This window comes from Anolis sagrei, chromosome 9 (genome assembly GCF_037176765.1).
Source record: "Anolis sagrei isolate rAnoSag1 chromosome 9, rAnoSag1.mat, whole genome shotgun sequence".
Taxonomy (NCBI): domain Eukaryota; kingdom Metazoa; phylum Chordata; class Lepidosauria; order Squamata; family Dactyloidae; genus Anolis; species Anolis sagrei.
The window spans coordinates 8357062-8370985 of NC_090029.1; the positions used below are offsets into that span (position 1 = coordinate 8357062).

At 37.1% G+C, this 13924-nt stretch overlaps 1 protein-coding gene across 1 annotated transcript in view; it reads left to right on the top strand.

The window, feature by feature from the left end:
* The first annotated feature begins 1191 nt into the window (after positions 1-1191).
* Positions 1192-13924, top strand: part of DNAJA4 (DnaJ heat shock protein family (Hsp40) member A4) — a 31135-nt gene continuing 18402 nt past the window's right edge. Inside the window, exons 1-3 of the mRNA XM_067471256.1 lie at positions 1192-1269; positions 10136-10273; positions 12895-13075. Of these exons, the coding sequence (XP_067327357.1) occupies positions 10142-10273; positions 12895-13075 (313 nt within the window). The 5' untranslated portion in view covers positions 1192-1269; positions 10136-10141. The remainder of the gene's footprint in view (positions 1270-10135; positions 10274-12894; positions 13076-13924) is intronic.

Below are 13924 nucleotides of genomic sequence, written 5' to 3' on the forward strand. Positions count from 1 at the left end.
GTATCAATAATAATAATAATAATACCCAAAGCCTAGATCATTATTATTAAAAAATAATTAATACCCAAAACCTATATCAGTTGTATTAAATAATAATAATAATAATGTTCAACTTGTGATCTCGTGTTTTTGTGTCAGTAAAATAATAATAATAATAATAATAATAATACTCAAAGCATAGATCATTAGTATTAAATAATATAATACCCAAAGCCTAGATCATTGGTATCAATAATAATAATAATAATAATACCCAAAGGCTAGATCATTATTAATTATAATAATTAATTAGTAATAATAATAACAAACAAGAATATACCCAAAGGCTAGATCATTGGTATCAATAATAATAACAACAATAATACTCAAAGCCTAGATCATTATTAATTATAATAATTAATTAGTAAGAATAATAATAGCAACAACATACCCAAAGCATAGATCATTGGTATCAATAATAATAATAATAATAATAATAATACCCAAAGCCTAGATCATTATTATTAATAATAATTAATACCCAAATCCTAGATCAATTGTATTAAATAATAATAATATCCAAAGCATATATTATTAATCATTTATATTAAACAAATATCTAAATATAAAGGTTTAATCTATAAAGGATATATATGATATAAAGTATATATTAAAATTAAATTAAATAGTTTGTCAAATATGTTGCCAAAAAAAGTATATATTAAAATTAAATAGTTTGCACAAGACTATTGTCAAATATATTGTCCAAAAAGATGGGCAACATCTGCCTTGCAAGCTGTGCCCTGGCCCTTTAAGTAGAGGCCATTTAAGGACACGAATGCGCATGCGGCCCAGGGATTTGGGAGAGGAAAAAAAATTAGAAGTGGGAGACACGCCTTCGCCTACGTCACGATCACATTCTACATAAGCCCCGCCCAAGCTACGCTGTTGCTTAGCAACGGAGAAAAGGCTTTCACTCCTCGGGAAGAAGAGGGGAGAAAGGGAAGAGAAAGGGGAGGAGCTTCTTCTTCCCTCAGCCCCGCCTTTGCTCCTGAGTTCTGGCGTTCTGATTGGCTAGCTGGTCCCCCCCTTGCTTCTCTCTCCAACAACCGACGCGCATCCAGACGCTTCCAGAATCGGCCGTGACGTCATGGCGGCGTACGTCACGGCGGCGCCTATAAAAGGGCCAGAGCTTCCGGGCTCTGTGCCAGTATCAGTTAGTTGTGTTTGGTGACGGGTCTTCTTCGACGGAGGAGTGAAGCCGGGTTTGGCCAGCAGGGGGCACCTCAGGTGGGATTTTCTCCTCCCAATGAGTGGCTTAGTTCTCAATACTGCCCAAAAATACATAATAATAATAAAGTAAAATAATAATAAAGTAAAATAATAACTTTAATAATGCAATAATGTTATTATATATTTTATTTTTTATTATTTAAATACAATAATATAATATAATAATAATATAATAATATTATATTATAATATAATAATATTAATAATATAATTGTATTACATATAATCTTATGAATAATATTCCATTTGAATATATATTATAATAATTGACATTATATTTAATCATTTAAATAATGTCAATTATTATAATATATATTCAAATAGAATATTGTATAAGTATGTATTATAATATAATTGTACATTCTATATTATATGTAATCTTACAAATAATATATGTAATCTTATGAATAATATTCTATTTGAATATATATTACAATAATTGATATTATTTAAATAATTAAATATATAACTATATATTAAATATAATTGTACATTCTATATTATATGTAATCTTACTAACATGTATTCTCTTTGAATATATATATCTTAATATAATATTCTATATTCTATAATATATTATATATATTATAATATATAATATAAGTATATATAATATAATATAAATGTACATTCTATATTACATGTAATATTACTAATATGTATTCTATTTGAATATATATTTTAATATTATATTCTATATTCTAATATATTATATATATTATAATATATAATATAAGTATATATTCTAATATAATTGTACATTCTATATTATGTGTAATATTACTAATATGTATTCTATTTGAATATAGATTTTAATATAATATTTTATATTATTTAAATAATATTTAAATATATTTATTATTTAGATAAATATATATTATGCTATAATTGTATATGCTATATTATTAATGATATTGTAGTATAGTGATGTAGTAAATACCAATCTTATGCTATGTTAATATAATATATGTACATATATTATATTGTAACACAGTATAATACTAATAATATTGCATGTAATATTATTTGTATTATACTGTATTACAATATAATATATGTACATTTATTATATGTAATATAATAGTACTATATTGTACTAATATTATACTAATAATGCAGTATAGTGTTAGTACAATATAGTAATATATAATACTGATATTGTGCTATGTTAATATAATATGTTGTCTGTACATATAATATTGATCATATTGTAATACAATATAATACTAATAATACGGTATTATATATTGTATATTACATGTAATATTACTAATAATATTACAGTATAGTGTTATATACTATATAGTATTATGTTAATATAATATATGTACATATATTATATTGTAATACAATATTATACTAATAATATTGCATGCAATATTACTAATAATGCAGTAGAGTGTTATAGTACAATATAGTAATATATAATACTAATATTGTGGTATGCTAATAATATAATATGTTGTCTCTGTATATAATATTGATCATTTTATAATACAATATAATAATGTTAATAATATGTTATAATTATATATTGCATGTAATATTGCTAATATTGCAGTAGAGTGTTATAGTACAATATAGTAATATATAATACTAATAATGTGCTATACTAGTAATATAATATATTGTATGTACATATATTGATCATATTGTAATACAATATAATACTAATAATAATACTAATAATAATATAATAATTATATATTACATGTAATATTGCTAATAATATTGCAGTAGAGTGTTATAGTAGAGTATAGTAATATATAATACTAATACTGTGCTATACTAATAATATAATATATTGTATGTACATATAACATTGATAATAATATTGTAATATACTTATACTAATATATTAAATGTAATTACTACTGATAATATATAATGATAGACTGTTTTATTATTGTATATTTGTATATTTTGAGTTGTAATGTTTTAGATTGTGAGGTGCGTAAAGTCTCCATAGGGAGAGCTAAAGCAGGATATAAATATGTGTTGTTGAAGGTTTTCATGTCCAGAATCATTGGGTTGCTGTGAGTGTTCCGGGCTGTCTGGACATGTTCCAGAAGCATTCTCTCCTGACGTTCCGTCCACATCTATGGCAGGCATCCTGAGAGGTTGTGAGGTCTGTTGAAAACTAAGCAAGTGGGGTTTATATACTTGTGGAATAATATCCAGAGAGGATGCTTCTGGAACATGGCCAGATAACCTGGAGAACTCACAGCAACCCAGTGATTGCCTTAGACAACACAAATCCGATGATGGATATATCATTAGATTGTCATTATATAATATTATTTATTTATAATGATGATAATATTATTATAATAATACAACATGTTATAGTAATATAAACAATATATTATTATATATTGTTTATATTACTATAACATAATATGTTGCATAATAATAATAATCATCAACTAGTTTCCTTGCCAGAAGGTCATGGGGGACCTTGTCGATTTCAGGAAGGACTCCGACAAGGTCCCCCATGACCTTCTGGCAAGGAAACTAGTCCAATGTGGGCGAGGCAAAACTACGGTGAGGTGGATCTGGAATTGGTTAAATGGATGAACCCAGAGGGTGATTCTCCCCAATGCTTCCTCTTCATCTTGGAAAGAAGTGACAAGTGGAGTGCCGCAGGGTTCCGTCCTGGGCCCGGTCCTGTTCAACATCTTTATTAATGACTTAGACGAAGTGCTAGAAGGCAGGATCATCAAGTTTGCAGACGACACCAAATTGGGAGGGATAGCCAATACTCCAGAGGACAGGAGCAGGATTCAAAACGATCTTGACAGATTAGAGAGATGATTGGCCAAAACTAACAAAATGAAGTTCAACAGTGACAAATGTAAGATACTCCACTTTGGCAGAAAAAATGAAATGCAAAGATACAGAATGGGTGACGCCTGGCTCGAGAGCAGTACGTGTGAAAAAGATCTCGGAGTCCTCGTGGACAACAAGTTAAACATGAGCCAACAATGTGATGTGGCGGCAAAAAAAGCCAATGGGATTTTGGCCTGCATCAAGAGGAGCATAGTGTCTAGATCTAAGGAAGTCATGCTACCCCTCTATTCCGCTTTGGTTAGACCACATCTGGAATATTATGTCCAATTCTGGGCACCACAATTCAAGAGAGATATTGACAAGCTGGAATGTGTCCAGAGGAGGGCGACTAAAATGATCAAGGGTCTGGAGAACAAGCCCTATGAGGAGCGGCTTAAGGAGCTGGGCATGTTTAGCCTGAAGAAGAGAAGGCTGAGAGGAGATATCATAGCCATGTATAAATATGTGAGAGGAAGCCACAGGGAGGAGGAGGGAGCAAGCTTGTTTTCTGCTTCCTTGGAGACTAGGACGCAATGGAACAATGGCTTCAAACTACAAGAGAGGAGATTCCATCTGAACATGAGGAAGAACTTCCTGACTGTGAGAGCCGTTCAGCAGTGTGGTGGAGGCTCCTTCTTTGGAAGCTTTTAAGCAGAGGCTGGATGGCCATTTGTCAGGGGTGATTTGAATGCAATATTCCTGCTTCTTGGCAGAATGGGGTTGGACTGGATGGCCCATGAGGTCTCTTCCAACTCTTTGATTCTATGATTCTATGATTCTATCATCATCATAGTATTATTATTATTATATGTTCAAAAGCAGCCCCAGACAGAGTGAGAGTTAATGGGAAGAATATCTCTTCTAGGAATCTTCTGGATTAAATGCATAATGTGAGACCCCTGAGCCTTCTGGTCCATCTCATTCAATATTGTTTACAATGAGAATGGTTTTGGACAGTCACAGAATAGTTGTCAGTTGATTTTCTGACTTTTTTGTGGTGAGCGTCGGCTTCAGTGTGTGGGCTTCATGTATGATTCAGAAGCTATAATAATAGATCCAGACGGATATACAACACGCTTAGCAGGTTAGTCCTGCTTCAGGCACATTGCAAGGGTGGAAGGCCTTCCTCCCATGATAATATTTCGCTGCTCCATGCGCTTCCCTCGCTTTCATCCCGTCATCCCTCCACATTTGCAGTTTTGACTGTTGCGGATTTGATTTCAATCTCTAGGTCCGCCATTACAGGGCTTCTCCGGCTTTTTTTCACCCGCGTGTCGCACTCCAGGCCAGGAAACACCTCTGTACTTAACCACCACACTCCAGTCCAAGTTGAGTCAGCAAGGCATTTATTAAAGATTATATAAAAAGCACTGAAGCCAAAACATAGTAGCAACTTCAAAGTCTATGTATTTTAATACAAGGTACATGTTGCAACCCAGAGCAGGAAACGAGACCCTAAGACAACAATCCACCACACGACTGTGGGAAAAACAATCCTTTTTTATTGATGAAAAATGGTTACAAAATAGAGGAAAATGCAAAGTCAAAAAGCCACAGTAAAAATCAGCAATCAGAAATGTCCATGAACTAGATCAAAAACCCAAAGCAACACTGTAAAATCCTGGAACCTGTTAGCAATTCACTAACCGTACTTGGAGCACTAGAAGCCTCTTGGGATGAAGGCCACGGGAAACGGGAGATCTGCCAAGGTAATGCCTCAGTCTAAAACGATGCCTGACCCGGCGAGAGGCACTTAAAGCCAAGGAATCTGTTTCGCGACACACCTCCAGGCTTTGAAGCCCTTGTTTCTTTTTCTTTCAATCTGGCTGACCTTCGCAAACTCTGTGATTCACCCCTGTTCTGCCAAATCTGTCCTCTTCTATCCTCATTAAGGATCCCAGGTGTTAGCTTCTCTGGAGAGCTAGAAGGGAGTGAAAGGTCACTGCTTGGCTCTGAAACATTCTCATGAGAATGTGTACTTTCACTTTCCAAGCCTGCAGGAGTTTCTTCTACACTGACCTCAGAATCAACATTTTCATTAGCATCAGGAAATACATTTTCAGTAGCATCAGGAAATACAATCAGAGAATCAGGTTCAGGTTCACACCCAGGCTGAACCCCAACAGTACAATTGTAATCCAAAATCCCAAAGCACGGGAATACAAGAAAACCAGGAACTACAAGGTAGCATAGAATCCAATACAAAAATCCAGAAACGATCCTTCAAACTTGGAAACATGAAACAGGAGCAAAGACATGGAACTAGAATTCCCTCGGAAAGCTTGACTACGGCTTAGCAAGAGCTGTTGCCTCAATTATCAACGTTGACTAGATTGACTAGAAAATCCCCCCGGCCTCTCTAATATACACATGAAATCATACCTTAGAATCATAGAATCAAAGAGTTGGAAGAGACCTCTTGGGCCATCCAGTCCAACCCCCTGCCAAGAAGCAGGAATATTGCATTCAAATCACCCCTGACAAATGGCCATCCAGCCTCTGCTTAAAAGCTTCCAAAGAAGGAGCCTCCACCACACTCCGGGGCAGAGAGTTCCACTGCTGAACGGCTCTCACAGTCAGGAAGTTCTTCCTAACCTTCTCCCATGACTTCCTGATATGTGTCTCTTCTCTAACAAGTGCTGTGACCTTTGGAGATTCTCTTGAGCAGCTCGAAGGTTACGAAAAAAGAGTCTCATATCAACCAGCTCAGTATCTTGTAACTCATTCCCTCCACCCGGGATTTCAGCCTCTGAATTCAACCTACCCCTGGACCTCTCTAATATACTCATGAAATCATACATCCTCCCATGACTTCCTTTCCTGATATGCGTCTCTTCTCTAACAAGTGCTGTGACCTTTGGAGATTCTGTTGAGCAGCTCAAAGTTTACGAAAAATGAGTCTCCTATCAACCAGGTCATTATCTTTCAACTCATTATTCCCTCTACCTGGGATTTCAGTCTCTGAACTCAAGTGCTGTTAACTTTTGGAGATTCTGTTGAGCAACTCGTAGTTTACGAAAACTGAGTCTCCTATCAACTAGGTCAATATCTTGTAACTCATTCCCTCCACCTGGGATTTCAGCCTCTGAATTCAACCTACCCCTGGACCTCTCTAATATACACACATGGAATCATACATCCTCCCATGACTTCCATTCCTGATATGGGTCTCTTATCTAACAAGCGCTGTAACTTTTGGAGATTCCGTTGAGCAGCTCGAAGTTTACGAAAATCGAGTCTCCTATCAACCAGGTTATTATCTTGCAACTCATTATTCCCTCCACCTGGGATTTCAGCCTCTGAATCCCCCGGCCTCTCTAATCTACACATGAAATCATATCTCCTCCCATGACTTCCTGATATGGGTCTCTTCTCTAACAAATCTGAGTCTCCTATCAACCAGCTCAATATATTGTAACTCATTATTTTCTCCACCTGGGATTTCAGCATCTGAATTCAAGTGCTGTTAACTTTTGGAGATTCTGTTGAGCAGCTCGAAGATTACAAAAACTGAGTCTCCTATCAATCAGGTCATTATCTTGCAACTCATTATTCCCTCCACCTAGGATTTCAGCCTCTGAATTCATGCCCCCCCCCCCCCCGGCCTCTCTAATATACACATGAAATCATACATCCTCCCATGACTTCCTGACATGAGTCTCTTCTCTAACAAGCACTGTGACCTTCGAAGATTCTGTTGAGGAGCTCAACGTTTACGAAAACTGTGTCTCCTATCAACCAGTTCAATATCTTACCTTCTCCCATGACTTCCTGATATGAGTCTCATCTCTAACAAGTGCTGTGACCTTCGGAGATTCTGTTGAGCAGCACGAAGTTTACAAAAACGGAGTCTTCTATCAACCAGCTCAATATCTTGTAACTCAATCCCTCCACCTGGGATTTCAGCCTCTGAACTGCCCCCATCCTGGGCCTCTCTAATATACACATGAAATCATACATCCTCCCATGACTTCCTTTCCTGATATGGGTGTCTTCTCTAACAAGCGCTGTGACCTTTGGAGATTCTGTTGAGCAGCTCAAAGTTTACGAAAACTGAGTCTCCTATCAACCAGCTCAATATCTTGTAACTCATTATTCTCTCCACCTGGGATTTCAGCCTCTGAACTCAAGTGCTGTTAACTTTTGGAATTCTGTTGAGCAGCTCGAAGTTTACGAAAACTGTGTCTCCTATCAACCAGCTCAATATCTTGCAACACAAGCAAAAAGTTGACAGATTGATTCAGGACAGTAGTTGTATCACTCAGAGAGAAATTTCAAGCATAACTGGCATTTCAATGGATCTGCACCAAACTTGGCACACTACCGATATGGCCAATATTAACTACTGGTGGGGTTGAGGGGGGGGGGTTGTTTTTGAGTTCTGGGAGTTGTCATTCATCAACACCAACAAGGATGAGGGCAGGCAGAGAGATCTTCAGCCTTCTCTGCCAAAAGGGTTCCTAAGACCATCAGAAATAGGTGTTATGTGATGGTCTTTGGCGACCCCTCTGAAACCCCCTTCCGACCCCCAGGTTGAGAAACACTGGTATAGTGCAATATAGTAATATATAACATTGATATAGTACTATGATAATGATATTATATATTGTATGAAAATATATATTGTAAGTCGATCTGAGTCCCCTTCGGGGTGAGAAGGGCGGCATATAAATGCCATAAATAAATAAATAAATAAATAAATAAATATTTGGGTCGACTTATATTTATTTTTTTTATTTAGGTTATTTCTACCCCGCCCTTCTCAGGCCCCGAAGGGGGGCTCGGGGCGGCTTCCAACTGGCATACGTTGATGCCTACAATTCACACAGTAAAATACATAGTAACAATAAATTATAACAGTTAAAACATTACATTAATACAATAAAAATACAATAAAATGGCCAGCCTGGTGGCCATCGTTTCGCCAAGTCCGTAATTAATAAATTCATTCCGTTTATCATAGTCCGTTTCCGAAGCTTTAGTCGTCATTGTCCATTGTCAGTCTGCCAGATTACCCAAAGGCCTGGTCCCATATTCATGTTTTTAATTTCCTCCTGAAAGAGAGGAGGGATGACCTACAAAACCCTATACGGTTCCGGCCCAGTGTATTTGTCCGAACGGATCTCCCTCTACATCCCATCTCGAAATTTAAGATCGTCTGGGGAGGCCCTGCTCTCGACCCCGCCACTATCACAAGTGAGGTTGGCGGGGACGAGGAGCAGGGCCTTCTCAGTGGTGGCCCCTCACCTGTGGAACTCACTCCTCGGGGAGATTAGAACAGCGACTTCCCTTTTGGCGTTCAGAAAAAAATTGAAGACCTGGATATGGAACCAAGCTTTTGGATATTCTGGCAGCTAAAGAAAGATCTGACGATAAACAAGGGCGAACGGAATGGAATGGATAAACGGACTCGGAACACTGAGCATGAGATTGTTTTGCTATTTTACTATGTATTAATGTTTTTAACTTGTTAATCGTTTAAATTGCTTTTATGTATTGTTTGTTTATTGATTTAAGCATCGACTTGTGCCTTCGTTTGTAAGCCGCCCTGAGTCCCCCCTCGGGGGTGAGAAGGGCGGGGTAGAAGTAATTGAAATAAATAAATAAATAAATAATGACGATGATCTAATTTCCCCGGGGAGTGAATTCCACAGGCGGGGGGCCACCACCGAGAACACCCTGTTCCTCGTCCCCACCAACGTCATTTGTGACAAGGGTGGGGCCAAGAGCAGGGCCCCTCCAGAAGATCTTAAATTCCTAGGTGGGATGTAGAAGGAGATACGTTTGGACAGGTACGCTGGGCCGGAGCCGTATAGGGTTTTATAGCTCAAAACTCGAGTACACGGTAAACTAGGCGTCCCCTTGAGCAAAATGTTGGTTTTCCACTTTCATGGAGATCCTAACCCCAGTAAATCTGGAGGTCTGACTCTTTGCATCTGGGTCAGTTTGGCCAGAGATTTCTAGGACGGTTGCAGCAGTCGGGTGTGGAAGAAATCTACGAGTACGTCCACTGACTTTGTTTTGATTCTTTCAGGCCACCATGGTGAAGGAGACGGGCTACTACGACACTTTAGGGGTGAAGCCCAATGCCACTTCAGATGAGATCAAGCGGGCCTACCGCAAACTGGCCCTGAAGTACCACCCGGACAAGAATCCCAGCGAAGGAGAGCGGGTACGGGCTGCGGATGGGGGGGAGGCGGGGGAGGCGGTATAGTGCTCATACAGGATGGGTCAGGGTGGGACCCAAGCTAAGGCCGAGCAGTTTTGTATTCCACGAGTACAGTACATCGTGGAATACAGGTAGTCCCCAAACAATAACTCTTCCATACACACACGCACATATACATACAACAATGTAACAACAACAACAACAATAACTTTTACCATGTCAGGCACATATACATACACATAGATACAATATATTATATTATTAGCATAGTACAATATCAGTATTAAATATTACTATATTGTATTATACCATTATATTGTAATATTACATGTAATTTAAATATATAATTATAATATCATATCATTATTAATAGTATTATATTGGCACAAATACCCCATACGCCCAAATTTGAATACTGGTGGGGTTGGGGGAGGGATTGGTTTTGCCATTTGGGAGTTGTTGCTGGGATTTATAGATCACCTGCAATCAAAGAGCATTCTGAACTCCACCAGCAATGGAACTGAACCAAACTTGGCACACAGAACTCCCAACTGAAAATACTGGAAGGGTTTGGTGGGCATTGACGTTGAGTTTGGGAGTTGTAGTTCACCTACATCCAGGGAGCACTGTGGACTCAAACAATGATGGATCTGGACCAAACTTGGCCCGGATACTCAGTATGCCCAAATGTGAATGCCGGTGTAGTTTGTGGAAAATAGACCTTTGTAGTTGCTGGGATTTATAGTTCACCTACAATCAAAGAACATCCTGAACTCCACCCACAATGGAATTGAACCAATCTTGCCACACAGAACTCCCATGACCAACAGAAAATACTAGAAGGGTTTGGTGGGCATTGACCTTGAGTTTGGGAGTTGTAGTTCACCTACATCCAGAGAGCACTCTGGACTCAAACAATGTTAGATCCGGACCAAATTTGGCACAAATACTCAATATGGCCAAATGTGAATACTGGTGGAATTTGGGGAAAATAAACCTTGACATTTTGGAGTTGTAGTTGCTGGGAATTATAGTTCCTCTCCAGTCAAAGAGCATTCTGAACCCACCAACGATATTATTGGGCCAAACTTCCCACACAGAACCCTCATGCCTTTAAGGGACCCGTTGCCATGAGCCTCCCTCCAGCTTTGCACGCTGGGGGAGATGGTGGCAGCGTACGAATAAAGTTTATTATTATTTATTATTTATTATTAAGCCGCTCTGAGTCCCCTTTGGGGGAGATGGTGGCAGGGTACAAATAAAGTTTATTATTATTTATTATTAAGCCGCTCTGAGTCCCCTTTGGGGGAGATGGTGGCAGCGTACGAATAAAGTTTATTATTTATTATTATTTATTATTAAGCTGCCCCGAGTCGCTGTTGGGGGAGATGGTGGCAGGGTACAAATAAAGTTTATTATATACTATTATTATTATTAAGCCGCCCCGAGTCCCCGTTGGAGGAGATGGTGGCAGGGTACAAATAAAGTTTATTATTATTTATTATTTATTATTTAGCCGCCCTGAGTCCCCTTTGGGGGAGATGGTGGTGGGGTACAAATAAAGTTTATTATTTATTATTATTTATTATTAAGCCGCCCAGAGTCCCCGTTGGGGGAGATGGTGGTAGGATGCAAATAAAGTTTATTATTTATTATTATTTATTATTAAGCTGCTCTGAGTCCCCTTTGGGGAGATGGTGGCAGGGTACAAATAAAGTTTATTATTATTTATTATTAAGCCGCCCCGATTCCCCGTTGGGGGAGATGGTGGTGGGGTACAAATAAAGTTTATTATTTATTATTACTTATTATTAAGCTGCCCCGAGTCCCTGTTGGGGGAGATGGTGGCAGCGTACAAATAACGTTTATTATTTATTATTATTTATTAATTAGCCGCCCCGAGTCCCCATTGGGGGAGATGGAGGCAGGGTATGAATAAAGTTCATTATTTTTTATTATTTATTATTAAGCCTCTCTGAGTCCCCGTTGGGGGAGATGGTGGCAGCGTACAAATAAAGTTCATTATTTATTATTATTTATTATTAAGCCGCCCTGAGTCCCTGTTGGGGGAGATGGTGTTGGGGTATTTATTTATTTATTTATTTAAAAGTTTTCTATACCGACCTTCTCACCTCTCTTGAGGGACTCAGACTGGTTTCCAACCATAATATCACATACAATCAATAAAACATCATAATACATATTACAGTAAAACATTAAAACAGCAATTACAATCAATAACTATAATGGTCAGTCGTCATACTAAAATCGTTGCTCATCATCCTCCATCCATATCTCAGGGTGTTGGCTCACTCGTCTCCATAACCAAGTCTTCACTTGTTTCCTAAATGTCAGGATAGACGGGGCGGTTCTGATCTCCAGTGGGAGAGAGTTCCAGAGTCGAGGGGCCACCACTGAGAAGGCCCTGTCCCTCGTCCCCACCAGACGCGCTTGCGAGGCTGGTGGGACCGAGAGCAGGGCCTCTCCAGACGATCCAGGGTATAAATAAAGTTTTTTATTATTATTACTTATGATATTAGCAATGTATTCCTAATTTTTAAGTTTTGGAAGCTTCCTTTCTCGCTTATGAGTCAGTTATTCAGAGGGTCTCTTTCTCTTATTAGTTTAAGCTCATATCACAGGCTTACGAAGTCCTCTCTGACTCGAAGAAAAGGGACCTCTATGACCAGGGTGGGGAGCAAGCGATCAAAGAAGGAGGCTTAAGTGGCGGCAATTTCTCTTCACCCATGGACATCTTTGACATGTTCTTTGGTGGTGGAGGCCGAATGAATAGAGAGAGACGAGGTAGGCCTTCGTGTGTGTGCGTGTGCAGTGTATGCTTGCTTACTTAGTTGTATCAATTCTTTTTTAAAAAAATATTTTTATTAAGAATATATAGGGGAGGGAGCCAAGGGTGGGGAGTGCAAAGGAAGAAAAGTACTGTATATGCTCGAGTATAAGCCTAGTTTTTCAGTCCTTTTTTTAGGCTGAAAAAGTCTCCCTCGACTTATACTCGAGTCAAGGTTTTTTATTATTTTACTCTATTATTATTATTATTATTATTATTATTATTATTATTATTATTATTACATTAATCATTTTACTCTATTATTATTATTACAGTTATTATTTTATTCTTTATTATTGTGATTATTACATTTATTATTTTACTCTATTATTATTATTATTATTATTATTATTACATCATTTTACTCTATTTTTTACTCTGTTTTACTCTATTATTATTAATACATTATTTTACTCTAGTTTTTCAGTCCTTTTTTTAGGCTGAAAAAGTCTCCCTCGACTTATACTCGAGTCAAGGTTTTTTATTATTTTACTCTATTATTATTATTATTATTATTATTATTATTACATTAATCATTTTACTCTATTATTATTATTACAGTTATTATTTTATTCTTTATTATTGTGATTATTACATTTATTATTTTACTCTATTATTATTATTATTATTATTATTATTACATCATTTTACTCTATTTTTTACTCTGTTTTACTCTATTATTATTAATACATTATTTTACTCTAGTTTTTCAGTCCTTTTTTTAGGCTGAAAAAGTCTCCCTCGACCTATACTCGAGTCAAGGTTTTTTTATTATTTTACTCTATTATTATTATTATTATTATTAT